We start from the raw sequence: 13,872 nt of genomic DNA, 5'->3' as shown, positions 1-13,872 counted from the left end.
TATGTTTTAGTTTTTTTTTTCTATTTAGTATTGTTAGGCTTTTATAGTTTTTTTTAAAGGGAATAAGTTTCAATTTTTATTTTCTTATGCCCTATTAATAGAGTTCTATAATTTTTTTTTATATAAAAAATTGTAATAATTTTTTACGAGACAAACTTGGATTAAGAAAAAATAAATATTTTGAGAATATCTCATAATTATATTGTTATTAATATTTTAAGATTTTGACTTGTAACTGTTATTTTTTATTCTTAATTATTTTTGTTATTATCAAAGTCTAATAATTTCTTATAATTAGTTGTTGTTTGCTATTATTAAAAATAATAGCAAAATTTATGATAAATACAGTCTATACAAAGATGTTAAAGAATCATGATGGGATGACTATATATCATTATTTTTTTTTAAAAAAAAAAAACCTAAGGAGGTGTTTGCTTAAAAGAAGGTATGTTGGATGTTTTCGTGAGAGTTGATGATTTCTAACAAAGTAGCTTCCACCTCACAAACAATTTGAACTTTGAGATCAAATTCCATTTAACCCAAGGAAAGTGATGCGTAAACGTTTTGAAAAAAATAGATAGTTTCTTGATTATTTTTATCAATTCCTTTTTAGTTTAAAAATTTTATTCTTTTCTATTTTTATTTTTCTATTTAATATCATTAAACTTTTTAGTTTTTATATTTGAAGAGAATAATTTTTCTATTTTTATTATTTTCTTATTAGGACTTTCATTTTTTTAACATGAAAAGCTTATAATAACCTTTTAACAAGAACAACTTGAAAATTTAAGAAGTATTTTAAAAGATATTTTTGGTCTCTAAAAAGTTTTAAATTGCAACAAACAAACTCTGTTATTTGCATTACCTTTTGTTAAAAATCCTCTATTCTCCTCCACTTTTAGATTCCTGGCCAACCACTCCAGAAATTCAGGATTCAATTCATGATAGTCTCACAGCATTGCTGCATTACAGCTTTATAAATTGATCCCTGTAACAGCTGAATGAATTGCATCAGCTAGATAGGGGACAGTCTTAGCACTCAGGCCTGCCATGTTGATCCTCCTGCACCATGGAAAGAGGCGAGGTTACAGAATATCCTAATCCCTCTTCTAACCCTGACCTCTTGCATGGATTTTCAAGCTCCAAAAACAATTAGCATGGCATTCAAAAATTTCACTGATAGGATCATGACTTAGTCCATTTCATCCTCAGAAATTGTTTTGTTCGGAGCTACTAATTGCTAAGAATCTTTGAAGAACAGGGATAGATGTAGTTACCCATCAGATGACATGTAGATATGGTACTCTTTGGTCATGAAGGCAACTTGCTCAGCATTCAATCCTGAGAAAGTATACATCCCAACCTGCTTCATAACGTGGCTCCAGTCCCCAGGTGTACCTGATGAGTAAACATAACATGTTCACTTCCTTGAGAACTACAAGCAGACGAATAGAAGCTAACCCTAAATCACCTTTCTTAAACATAATTATGAATAGGAGCTACATATCAATCTTCAGAATGGTTTTGCGAAGACAAACACCGAGACACGCAGATGGAAGACAACATTGCAAGTATTTCTTGCTCTCTTTTTACATGTTTAATGTTTCAAAGATGCAAGCTTATTAAACTTTGGTTATAACTAAATTTGGTTGCATAAAAAGGTCAAAGTCAATAAATTCATGTAAAACATACAAAATGAATTAAGTAGCCTTACCTCTATCACGCAAAGCATCGTAAAGTTGCTTGCGCAGGTGAATGATACGATCAATCATTGCCTTCAACTCAACAGTCCATTCATCAAACATTTCCCTACAGACATAGCAATAACAGACTTAAAAGAGGAGAAATATTTAACTATCTGGTTTTCTCATCAAGGTGCATCGTGACTCATTTCACACCAGTTATGATCTTCCCTATTTCATATTGCAGTGCTAATCATTATGTTTAATCTTCCTTATTCATCTAGTTAAGTTGCTTCATCAGTTCTTCATTCCAAAACATAAAACGTACAAATTCTAAAACCATGTTTTCACCATGGAACATCAAACATATGTAGTTGATCCCAAAGAGGATATGTCATGTGCACACTTATATTTGCATGAAACAGAAGACACTCTCTAGTGGACGATTTTCATTAAAGAACTCCCAGACTCAAAATGTTGCTGGCTAACTTGCCATCAGAGAAACATACTACTGCTACCATACCTGTCCTTCAATATAGCAGTCACAATGGCTGCCCCGTGAATTGGTGGGTTTGAATACATAGGTCTGATCACAAGTTTCAGCTGGCTCTCAACCCGCTCCGCCACATCTGCTGTCTTGCACACCTATAAAATGGTCAACATTTTTAGCATCTGATAAAACAACAGCCATGAGAGGAAGTCGTTACACAGACCCAGGGAAATCAAGAAAGTCTTGCATGCAAATCTATAAAAATGCTGATTACGAGAATAACAGAAAAGTTTAATTAGTTAACAGAGTTTTTGAATACACAGACCAGGTCAAACTGATGGAAGTTTATTGCTAGAGCCTTACAATGCTAAGTGCCCCAACACGTTCTCCATAGAGTCCCATCATCTTTGAATAGGAGTGAGCTACAAGGCATTCACCACCATCTGTAACAAACATTCGAACAGACTGCGCATCCATATCCAAACTTCCGCTTACAATGCCCTAGAAGAGTGAAATCCTGTAGTTAAAAAAACAAAGGAACAGGAAGTTTATGAAGAATAGTTGGAGATTTGAGCTTCGATGTTTGTCTACCTGGTAGGCATTATCAAAGAAAGGTAGCAGTCCTTTTGATCTCACCAACTGTCTAATCTGCTCCCACTGATGAAGAGTTGGATCAACACCAGTAGGGTTATGACTGCATGCTTGGAAAAGTACAATGGCTCCAGAAGGTGCAGAACCAAGGTCATCCAGCATTCCTACCCAGTAAAAAAACAACAAAAAGTTGAAGCCAAAAACAAATGAATAACCAAGTCTCCTTTGTGAGAGCCATAATTGCAGCTTTATTGTATATCATTCCTTTTTAAAAGGAAACAGATCATTAGATATGAACAAACTATTGCAATAAAAGATTTATAGTTAGGAAAAGCATAAGATTTAAAATCAATCTAGATTATGGTAGCTTTAGTCATTTAGAGAATAGAACAATTGAGAAAAAAAGCTTAACATTGTTCACAATAAGTATCATTCAAGGTGACATAAATTGATGGGCAAAAGTAGTAGAAGGCAAGAAGTTCTGCAAAAGAAGCAATAAAATTCCTAAACTAAACAAACCTTGGAAGTCCAGCCCTCGTGTTAGCGGGTCATAGTAACGGTAAGTTTTCAAAGTTAGACCAGCTGCTAAGAAAAAATTTGGATGGTTTCCATATGTTGGCTGGGAAAGATAGACTGTGTGCTGCAGATATTAGAAAAAAAAATCGTCACAGACATGCAATGATCATAATAGTCGATAACAGGAAAAATTAGCAAAAGAAACAGGACATTAATCTAAGTATGAGAAAAAGAAACAGGCAATTAAGATGAGCACTAAACTTGGTGGTAATGCTTTGCTAAAAAATCAGCTCCAGTCCTCAGTGAACCACAACCAGCCAAGCATTGGACTGTAGTCACTCTGTTCTCTTTCATAGCTGGGCTATTTACAAATTACAATAAGATGGAAGTATCAATAAAAAGCAGTTCTATTCCTATAAAGCAGAGTTTTACTCGCAACCAACTTGTAAAATAACACAACTAAGTAAACCAGCTACCATGATTACATCATAATAGAAGTTTGTAGCAAAATGCATTCAAATACACACACAACTTGGAAGCCATGAGACAACTTTTTAAGCTTTTGTCCCCAATTCACAAAAGTTAAGACATTTGGTTCCTTGCAATAAATCTAACACAACTGCATGCAGGTTGTGATTATTGTACCTGTCAGCACCGAAAACAAGCTGAGCACTCAATTTATTAAATTCTGCCATTCCAGTAATAGGGAGATACTCCTTAGTAGCAGACCTGAATATCATAAAAACTTGAATTTCAACCACATTATAAAGTTGAGTTTGCAACAATTAACAATAAAGTACCTTACACATCATCAAGTAGTAGCTTCTCAACTCGTCTAACGACATTTAAAACATGAGGTTTTCCATCCTGTTATCACATCAATAAAGCCAACCCAAAATAAACCAATTTCAACAATATTAAACTACAATGGAAGCAAAAGGCACTCCTACACAGTTCATCACTTTCACAAATTTATCAGCGCTAACTAATTTGCAAAAAACGAGATTAACCTCCGTCCGGTAAACACCAATACCCAAATTCAGCTTAACTGGGCTAGGGTCCTTGCTATAAGCAACCATGACCTGTTCATTTATAACATATAAAAAGGCATAAATCATCAAAAATACCAAAACCCACCAAGCTATAATTAACATTCTTTTAAAATTCCACACGATACTTAAATTTCTCTGTACAATTTAACTGTACAGCACAAGTAATTCCAAATCATTTATCATTCTCAGACAGTGCAAAGTTTCTGGTTAATAAAATGGCTGCATTCATCAAGAAATCATACTGTATACAACTAGTTGAAAGAAAGAAATGAGAGTAAAGCAAGAAACAAAGACTGTGACTATAAAGACTAATGACAAAAACGATGATGACAGTAAAAACCATGTGAGAATAGAAGAAAATATTACAGCATAAACTGGAACATCAGGAGCTCTAACAACATTTTCAAACATAGAGTCTCCATTGCAGTCCTTGCTTGTTGTCTCCTTGGTACTCAGAGATTCCATGGGGTGAGAGTTTCTGTTTTTGCTACTGTTTCTGCTTCTGTTACTGGTTGTCTTGGCTGTGTCCGTATAGCTTGTCTAGTGTCACTTATAGACGAACCACGCTGGACGTCATTTATTGGATGACGTGTCGTCTGTCTTTAAAGTCTAATCACCTCGCTACCCACTTTTTGTCGTCTATGGTATCGGGAGTCAATCAATTACTATTATATTATTTCACAACCGGATTTCGTTATCATTAACAAAAACTAACCGCGGACATATTATTGTTTTTATTACTCAGGGCATTTTGGTTTTTTAAATATTATTTTTTCGTTAATTTCATTGCCATAATGGATAGATTGGTCTTTTTAACTTAATTAATTAATTTTTTATTTGAAAAAGGAGCTAACGCATGGATACAAGTATGGATGCTATGGTCGTAGGATTGAATAATTATTTTTGGAAGGTGAACATAGAAGAGGAAAGGAAACATGATGCTAGAAAAATATGGTGACGGGAACCATTGTACTAGATTATTTAAAGTTGGTGTCCAAATTTATATGGAGAGACATGGAAGCAATTTAGGAGCATCTTTATGCAATTTTTCTTGCCAGGCTTTCATTGAACCTACAAAATTTCTCCATACATTGTTTCTTAAGCATTGGTACAATGTACAGAACCTGCAAAACCTTTTGTTGTGCTCAAATGAAAGAGGGTGGAAGGGAGATCAATAAACAGTGTATGTTCTCTGAAATCTCCTTCTGAGTAAGCTCTTAATACGTGACAAAAAGCTTCTCGGTGCATTTCCTCCTCCTAGAGGTAAACTAGTCCCACATCCTCTGCAAGCTTGTCCTGAGATCTCTGCAAATCCAGGTGATTCTGCTGGCACCAGAAAGGATTGAATAAAAACCGAGGTGTCCACCTCAAGAAAGTGAGTTCTTGGCTCGCTACCTACTGCCCATAGAATGGCAGCAAGTACAACGACACTGCTCTGCAAAATGATAACTACCAGTATAAATCCCTGTGTCCTTCTCAGGAGAGAACGAACTAAATACTCAAATGACTAAAGTTCTGATGAACTATCAATCCTTTTGTGTTAGAGTTACCTGAGCCACCAAAATCAAGATCGTGATTGCACGGCTTATCTTTACATGGGTCAATATAAACATCTCAAAGTTTGTGTTTTTTTCGCCCGTGTATGCAGAAATTTTCTGTAAAAAGAAGACTAGGATAAATATGACATGAGAAATACAGTCTTGTTCGCAAACTGTTTACGAATTAAGTACACCATGGAAATTAAATTCATGAACAAGCAGCTTATGACCAGCATCTGGGCATCATATGCTCAGGGATCATATAGATTGCGTATTAAATCAGACTTGATTTCAGACTATTCTGCAGAACAATCCAAATGCTGGGTGAAGGGGATGTGGAAACCACACCTGTCCTTCCTAGCTTTCAAGAAAATGCGAATTTACCAATAACTAAACCGTAGATGCTAGTCTGTGTCTCAAAATGGTTGAGATAAGCGTTGACCATATTATGGTCACATTACTAAGAGCATCTCATTTATATATTAATCAGATAAGTTAGCGCAAGCCTACCTTTCCCCAGTCCGTCTTGAAGAAAATCGCGACGACCATGGTCGCCTCAAGGGAAAGAAGGCAGCAGATGGCAAAAATGTACTGAAGTTTAAGTCAAGGACGGAAATTATATGTAGCAGACTTAAATGTTACAAGCAACATGCAACCATAATGGATGGTGAGCTTCCTCTAGAAGCACAGATAATGAGCTTATATTAAGGATGCCATGATCACTGGTTAAGCAGTCCTCGAAAATGATAAGGCTTGAAATGCTCCAGAGGCTCTTTTGTTCTTTCCAGTTATGTTAAAGATAAGCAGAAAGGATACGAAAAAAAGAGTAGAATTGCTGTTGCAATTAGCTATAATATGACCACCGATAGTGCTTAAGCAGACAACAATTCCCACTCCTAAAAATGTGAATATAAACCTGAAACAAGGGAAAAAAAAAAAAAAAAAAACTCGTTAGAATTCCGAGGAGCCATTCCTTGGATCTCTTGAATCAACCATGAATTGATATATTCCTTCCTCTACGAATGATATAATCTCAATTCATCGAAAAGGAAAGGGATTCCATGAAGTGATGTTTGAAGGAACGTGTGTGTAGTTGAGAAGAATAAGAGGGGACAGGAAACATACCATGGTGTCAGAGGAGATTGCCTGTGAGGGAACTCAGCAATACCTTGATCCCATTTCTTTTCCAGCCAAAGTGAATATATGATGATTCCAGTCCCACACAAGAGCATCATCAGGTTGACTATCCTGATTGAGTTGCGCAAGCAACATCTTGCACACTTTGTCATTTCTGGTATTGAATCTACCTGTGTTGAGCAGCTATCATAACCAACAGTGGTAGGCAGAAGAATAATAAGGTCCTCTCAAGCTTATTTCCCATTTGAAACTCAAGTGCCGCCGTGCTCTGCTGAATTGGTGGGGAAAGGGAGCGGGGGTTGGTGGTCCGTAAGCATGTGCGAAGAGTGGGTTCCAGTGATGTTGTTTTGGTGGTTAATAGACACACAGAGGGTGTTCCTGGTGTGATTTTTTGCAAGCGAGAGGGTGGGAATTGCACTTCCTTTGAAAGGTAGGTGAGAGATGCACATCAAGATATTCAGAGAGCACCAAGCTAACAGTCAAGTGTGCATGGAGCGACAATAAGTAACACTCAGAGTCCAATATGCTTTTCGTTCCACAAAGACAGGGTTAGGAAAAATCAGCACCACGATCTGTCAAAACAATAAAATGCGACTTTTTGATGTCCCAACACAAAATCTAGAGGCAGAGAAGACAGCCCACATATTGAAAACGGGATGCCTCGCAGGTGGTCCCGAGACATATAGGATGTTCGTGGCACCATGTTGATTGCAGTATTTTTTGGAAAAAACCTAATTGGAGTTTTTATGAAAAAAAGTAAAAATTTCAGCCGTGAAAATTTATTTGTGAAAATAATGTATTTTATTGAGACACACAGGTCTCCCGTGCAAGATCCTAATGGCATAAATATTTTTATAGCCTTTATTTAAACTCTATGCCAAAAAAAAAATACAAACTCTATTGATTTTATATATCAACAAAACCAATTATCATAACATGTCTCATGAATAGATCTGCACCATTGAAGCAATGAACATGTAGGCCTGTTTATTTCTGTGTTTTAAAAGTATTTTTAAAAAATTTAAAATTTTTTATTTTTTTATTAACTACAAATTAATATGTTTTTAGTGTTTTTAAATCATTTTGATATGCTAATGTCAAAAATAATTTTTAAAAAATAAAAAATATATATTATTTGCATGTATTTTTACATAAAAAGTTATTTAAAAAAATAATCACAATCATACTACCAAACAAGTTTTCATCATCCGATAATGATGACATTCCTGGATGCCCAGCCATCCCAACTTTATCAAGTCCATAATAACATGTTGAGAAGCAAATTGTTGGCAACAATAGACCCAACCTCTCGTGTAAAAAAAGTTAACGTAATATATAACAAAATAACCTATCATTATCTATAATATATAAATAAGATATTTATTAAATGTTCTAAAAACATTATGCTCGTTATTCATCTATGAATGCTTTAGAACATGCTCCATATCGCCATGTCATATTGATATCTATATCAAAAAGGGAGGGAGAGATATCACACTGAAGAGGGAGATCAAGAAAGGGAGGGCGAGAGCGGCGCAGGGGAGGGGGGATATTTATTAAGTGTTCTAAAGCCATTATGCTCATTATTGTCTGTCTTTTAATTCGATTGGTCACGCATGTGCATCTCACTGTGTTACTTTTATAAATAAGTTTTCAGCTGTGCTAACTAAAATTAGATTGCCCTCAGGTTCTTGACGGCAAGAAGACAGGCTTACTTGCAAGGGCGGCATTACCTCGTTCTCGATTCTAACAAAGTGGCGGTACACATGATCAAGCAATCACATCCTCGCAAAGGCACAAGGAGAAGGAACAGTACAGTGGGACAGCAGACAGACGTCCTAACCATTTCATGAAGCGAATACCAGTCTAGATAATGGCTGGAGTGGAAGCTAGCAATCTCTGCCACTTTCAGCTGCAATTTCATAAGCGTCTCTCACATGCCCCCAATTTTTGTTTCCATTACAGCACCTGGAACTTGTTCATTTTTCCAGCCATTTAATTAACATCCTAAACTGTTTGTAGTCCTGAAAGGACAGCATGCCATTATAATAGTTCAGAGTAATGAACAAGCTAGTCATCCTCCTATAATAGTTAGCAGCACTGGACAAGAGAGTCATCGGTCCTGGGAAAGAGAGAAAAGAAGAAGAGGACTACCTTTGAAAAGAAAAAAGCAGCTTGTTAAACTTGCTAGACAAATCGGATTTATTGCTACAACATGATGCTGTTTGTTAGGGTTAAAGAATGCAGGTGCTACGCACTAGTCTAATGCATGATGTACACTATACTATTCATGGTAGAAGCATAAACCATTCCAAGTACAATAATAAAGCCCCTTGTATATTTCATGAATTGTGAGAATGACATGGCGACAACATTTTTAAGGATCCCGAAAGCCAATTTCTCTCTTCTTTTTTGGGGTGGCAGACGCAGAACTAACACAGTTGCTCTGATTCAAAATTTTAAAATAAATAAAACTGAAAAAATGCCAATAGATAACAAAATCTCAGCCAAACAAAGAGAATCTAGATGCAAGTTATGGCAATACAAAATTCTAAGTTACAGGCCTCATTCCAGCTTTATCCGATCCATGTCATTTATCACCCCTTCAAACTGTATCATAAAGGAAAAGAAAACAAATCATGACAGACGAAGTTAAACACTGATGTGAAAATAGGAACACCAGCAAATACGAAAATGAGTGTATACCTTGACAATTTGCCGCAAAAAGTAATCACCATATCGCTTCACTGGTTTGGTGTCAACAACATGAATCATGTCCTGCAGTAGTAAAGCATTATTTGAGAACAAAAGAACATAAATTTTTCAATAAATACAGCCTACTACTTCTTGCCTTTCCATAGTATATCTTGGAAGTATTTTAACTTGCATTGCTTAGTTGGATGTAATCAGCACATGCACACATCAAACAAGAGTACATAAATGTATGGCTTATGGTGTGGACACCACAACTCGACAACAGCTATGATGGTGAAGAATTGGTTCTTGCCATAGTCAATTATATCATGGGAACCATGATTCTGTGCTATGATGATGAAGAATTGGTTGTTGCCATGGTAAATTTTCTCATGAATTTCTGAAAGGCTCAGTGATTTGTTCATTCAACATTGTGAATAAAATCAACAAGTCCAGCTAGTTGCAATGGTCCAAAGAGACTATTAAAACTCCAAGAACATGCTAATATGTCAATTTAACATCATATTAAATTCCATGCATAACTTAAAAAAAGATCAACAACATAGTCACATGCAAAAAAACATACCTCATCGATGTAGAAATCCACATCAGCATTAGATATAATCTTTCCCTCGGAATCAACAGCATGAGTCTTGTGCTTGTATGTCATCAGGATAGTCCTGTAAGATGTAGCAGCAGCATGTTCAAGACATCATTTCCAATCATTAAAGGTTTCAATGAAATAAGCCTATGGAACAAAAACCTCACCTTAAAGTTGGTTCATCCACTTCCATGTAATTAGCAAGCTTCCCAAGGGATATAGTAGAATACACTTTTAGGAAGGTTCGAACACCTGACAACAATTGTTGCTGTTTTACTTCGTAAAGAAACAGTTTCAGTTGCAGTCTATAAGCATCCTGCAGACATAAACAGCAATTTGTAAATATCATATGCATACAGTCGGGGGCAGAACCAAAAAATAAAATTAAGGGGGGCCAAAATGATAAATTAAGAGGGAATCCTAATTGCCCAATCCAGATAACTCACAAAGGGTACAGCCGTGTCTAAACCATATGGAATTTATAAGTGGTATCTTTGTCCATATAAAACATATGGCAACAAATATGCTGCTTTAGCTTGGTGTGACCACTGTCACTGCTATTTTCTTCCCTTCTACTCCTATTTCTGGCATTAAGAAAATTCTAAGTATCCACTTTGATATTATGTTAGCATATGCATCACTATAAAAAATTTATTTTATTAACATACAGCATACCTCAACTTCTGTGAAACCATGTACACATAATTTAATTCGCAAGTGATTTCCATATAGGTTAGATGGTCAATGACAAGAGCACCAAGAAATATGTGTGCTGTTCAAACATTCCCTGGTAGCTCTGTTCATGTAAAATGTGAAAGCACACCTGGTTGTACTATAACAAATTTATTTTAATAACATACAGCATACCTCAACTTCTGTGAAAGCATGTTTACATAATTTAATTCGCAAGTGATTTCCATATAGGTTAGATGGTCAATGACAAGAGCACCAAGAAATATGTGTGCTGTTCAAACATTTCCTGGTAGCTCTGTTCATGTAAAATGTGAAAGCATACCTGGTTGTAGTTTACAAGAGGTTCTTCAAAACTTGGAGCTGAGGGAGTAATGAACTTAGGGCATGCATAAGAGAAGAGTTCATCATAGAGAGAAAATGCCTCGTCATCATATCTTTGCATTCTAGCCATTTTTTCACCATACTTCTCCCTTAATTGTGCATTGACTGTCTCATCCACAAGCTTCACTTGTGGGCAAAGTGACAGACAAATTGCCAGCAAAGCATACATCTGCTCATTCTTCTTTAATATCTGCTCATACTGTGGAGATTTCTGATGATACTGCTTAGTCTTGTATATGTACAGGAGAATTTTATTGAATTCACGAATAGCATCCACATACCTATAAAAAGAAACAAAAGATGTTTGACATAAAAGGACAGCAAAAAAAAAAAGGTTTCATTCAGGTAAAGCCCAGAACAATATTATATATGCAAACTAATAAACAAGAAGAAACAATGGGACTAACCTAAGAGATTAGATATTTTTAACCTTGGGTTGGAATGAGAATTGGGGAGTATGATTGAGAGTTTAGATATGGACTAAACAGGTTCACTTATTGTCTGGGAATACTCTAGTCTCTCTACTTCACATGGGTTTTTTTTCAAATGCAATTCATACAAACCTGAGAGTTACCGGCATGATAGACTTGAGCAAAATAGACCAACTCAAGGGAAATATAAGGATGGAGTCTTAAAACAAGAAAATGAAGAAAGAAAACAGATATATGCTGATGAAAAACCATAGGTAGTGCGTACCTCCTCAACATAAGATTGGCAAAACCATAATGGTATATTGTAGCGATGTGGCTTCCTATGACACTGGTATAGACACCCTGTTGACTAATGTCAATGGGAAGTAAGCACTTCAGGCCAGTATGATAGTCACCCAGGAGGCAGTGAACTCGCAGCAAACCAACCATACTGAAATACCCCAAAACCTTCAAGACGTTACTGCCACCACTATAATCATACCCATCAGTAGCAGTGAATTGTTCAATACCTTCCTTCTCCTGCTCCAGTATCTGAATGATACTCGACTTCTCCACCAGTGCTTGCAAGAAGTTCAGCACTCCATACACATTCCAAGCCTGTACGTACACAGCCCTTTAATTCTAATCCAATAATCCAAAATTAAATCCAAAAAAACACGTGTAAAATAGCATGACTCTAGTAATTATCACATTATAGCATCCATCAAGATAAGCAACAGAAGGGTTCGTTCGGAATTCCATCTTGGCTCAAATTTCATTGCTCACCCCATGTTTCCCAAAGTCAAGATAAAGATGCAATATTCCATCCAAGCAATAAAAATAACCTAAAAAACAACCTTCCTAGTTCTAATTTTTCCTCTTTTCTGTTATTGTCTCATCAATTTTTATGGGGTAAATTCCAATTTCTCATCTCTGTTGAAAAACTAAACAGCAATTTCCAACAAATAAAAACCAAAAATAACACTAGACTTAAGCATTGTTTCTCGCATCACAACTTCTGGGACGAATGCGTCCTACAATTCACTGATTTATTTCCCTTTCCTTCCACAACAGCACCCAACATTGAAACAATAAAAAAATCAAAAAACATTATATAAAAAAGCCATCCCCAGATTACAAGCAACAAAAATCTTTACCTGATCAAATTGCCTCAAAAGGGCAATCTCTTGCTCAGTCTTGTTCTTCATCTTAGCTCTATACTGACAAAAACTCTGAAACTGATAAACAAACTCATCCACCATATCCCATAACCACTGATTCGGCAATTGCATGTTCACCACTCCATGCAACACCACCTATCAAATCAAACAAACAAAAATTGTAACAATTATTACAAAACAGAAAAAATTGAAGAGAGAAAAAGAAAATAATAAATAAACCTGAAAAAGACTACAATAATTATCCCAACTATCAATCCGCTGTTTAAGAGTAGGCGAAAGTCTTGCATACAGATGCCTAAACCACATCTCACGATAAAGCAAGCAAAAAACATGATCATTGTCGACATAATTTGCGACCGCATCGACTGAAGGCCAAGGAGTGTCTTTGAAGAGATGGTCGGAGAGTGTTTGGAAAGAGGTTTCATACATCTGGTGAATCTCGTACACATTTTTCTCTCGTATGTGTCTGTATAAGTGTGTTACGAAGGACTTGACGGAGTCCGGGACGAAGTTTGGGTCGTAACCTTGTGGACCAGTTTCTTCATCGTGCCTGCTAGGAGCGTCTTCGTAGTCGTACGATGCTGCCATGGTTGGAGAATTAGGGTTCGGAGGAAGCAGATTAGGGAGACAGATAGGGGAGAAGAAGATGGGGGAGTGGGAGAGGCAGCGAGGGAGAGAAGCGGGGACGCACACTAGGGTTTAGTTATTACAGTTGGGCTTTTTAAAGTTGTGATAAGGCCCATTAAGATTATCCTGTCTTGACTCTTGAGAAGAATTGATTTTCTATGTTGCTCACTGTTTAAAGAAGAAATTTAATATATTTTTTTAGTTGATTTATATCAAATTAGTATTGTAGCTTGGTTGAAACAGGCGAGTAACTGTGTGAGGTGCAAATATTTTTCTCAA

The 13,872-nt window shown here is 36.1% G+C and overlaps 3 protein-coding genes across 3 annotated transcripts; all 3 read right to left on the bottom strand.

Annotated features, from left to right (window-relative positions):
• Positions 1 to 911: 911 nt before the first annotated feature.
• LOC118053497 (aspartate aminotransferase, cytoplasmic) lies at positions 912 to 4,870 on the bottom strand. The gene is made up of 12 exons (XM_035064778.2): positions 4,698 to 4,870; positions 4,290 to 4,361; positions 4,085 to 4,146; positions 3,925 to 4,008; positions 3,541 to 3,640; positions 3,283 to 3,403; positions 2,764 to 2,927; positions 2,536 to 2,673; positions 2,206 to 2,327; positions 1,715 to 1,809; positions 1,278 to 1,398; positions 912 to 1,062 (listed from the first exon to the last, which is right to left on the bottom strand). The coding sequence occupies exons 1-12, from the start codon at positions 4,794 to 4,796 to the stop codon at positions 975 to 977; spliced, it is 1,266 nt and encodes a 421-aa protein (XP_034920669.1). The 5' UTR covers positions 4,797 to 4,870; the 3' UTR covers positions 912 to 974.
• Positions 4,871 to 5,273: 403 nt separating this feature from the next.
• LOC118053499 (tetraspanin-19) lies at positions 5,274 to 7,547 on the bottom strand. Its single transcript, XM_035064781.2, has 5 exons — positions 6,995 to 7,547; positions 6,686 to 6,785; positions 6,380 to 6,460; positions 5,882 to 5,986; positions 5,274 to 5,766 (listed from the first exon to the last, which is right to left on the bottom strand). Exons 1-5 carry the CDS (start codon positions 7,156 to 7,158, stop codon positions 5,503 to 5,505), a joined length of 714 nt encoding a protein of 237 aa, XP_034920672.1. The 5' UTR covers positions 7,159 to 7,547; the 3' UTR covers positions 5,274 to 5,502.
• A 1,775-nt stretch (positions 7,548 to 9,322) lies between these two features.
• On the bottom strand, positions 9,323 to 13,668 carry LOC118053498 (uncharacterized). Its single transcript, XM_035064780.2, has 8 exons — positions 13,186 to 13,668; positions 12,943 to 13,101; positions 12,072 to 12,403; positions 11,317 to 11,656; positions 10,469 to 10,617; positions 10,287 to 10,380; positions 9,713 to 9,784; positions 9,323 to 9,616 (listed from the first exon to the last, which is right to left on the bottom strand). The coding sequence occupies exons 1-8, from the start codon at positions 13,552 to 13,554 to the stop codon at positions 9,572 to 9,574; spliced, it is 1,560 nt and encodes a 519-aa protein (XP_034920671.1). The 5' UTR covers positions 13,555 to 13,668; the 3' UTR covers positions 9,323 to 9,571.
• Between the last annotated feature and the right edge of the window lie 204 nt (positions 13,669 to 13,872).

This window comes from Populus alba, chromosome 6 (genome assembly GCF_005239225.2).
Source record: "Populus alba chromosome 6, ASM523922v2, whole genome shotgun sequence".
Classification (NCBI taxonomy): Eukaryota; Viridiplantae; Streptophyta; class Magnoliopsida; order Malpighiales; family Salicaceae; genus Populus; species Populus alba.
This window is presented reverse-complemented; position numbering and strand designations above follow the sequence as displayed.

Coding starts and splice junctions, on each gene's coding strand:
- LOC118053497 (XM_035064778.2), bottom strand. CDS start 4,796: ATGGAATCTCTGAGTACCAAGGAGACAACAAGCAAGGACTGCAATGGA. Junction 4,362..4,697: donor CTGATGTTCCAGTTTATGCT/GTAATATTTTCT, acceptor ATAAATGAACAG/GTCATGGTTGCTTATAGCAA. Junction 2,674..2,763: donor TCTTTGATAATGCCTACCAG/GTAGACAAACAT, acceptor TCACTCTTCTAG/GGCATTGTAAGCGGAAGTTT.
- LOC118053499 (XM_035064781.2), bottom strand. CDS start 7,158: ATGACAAAGTGTGCAAGATGTTGCTTGCGCAACTCAATCAGGATAGTC. Junction 6,786..6,994: donor CAATCTCCTCTGACACCATG/GTATGTTTCCTG, acceptor CCCTTGTTTCAG/GTTTATATTCACATTTTTAG. Junction 6,461..6,685: donor GCAATTCTACTCTTTTTTTC/GTATCCTTTCTG, acceptor CTTAAACTTCAG/TACATTTTTGCCATCTGCTG.
- LOC118053498 (XM_035064780.2), bottom strand. CDS start 13,554: ATGGCAGCATCGTACGACTACGAAGACGCTCCTAGCAGGCACGATGAA. Junction 10,618..11,316: donor CTCTTGTAAACTACAACCAG/GTATGCTTTCAC, acceptor TTATGTCTGCAG/GATGCTTATAGACTGCAACT. Junction 9,617..9,712: donor TTTTGCGGCAAATTGTCAAG/GTATACACTCAT, acceptor TTTATGATACAG/TTTGAAGGGGTGATAAATGA.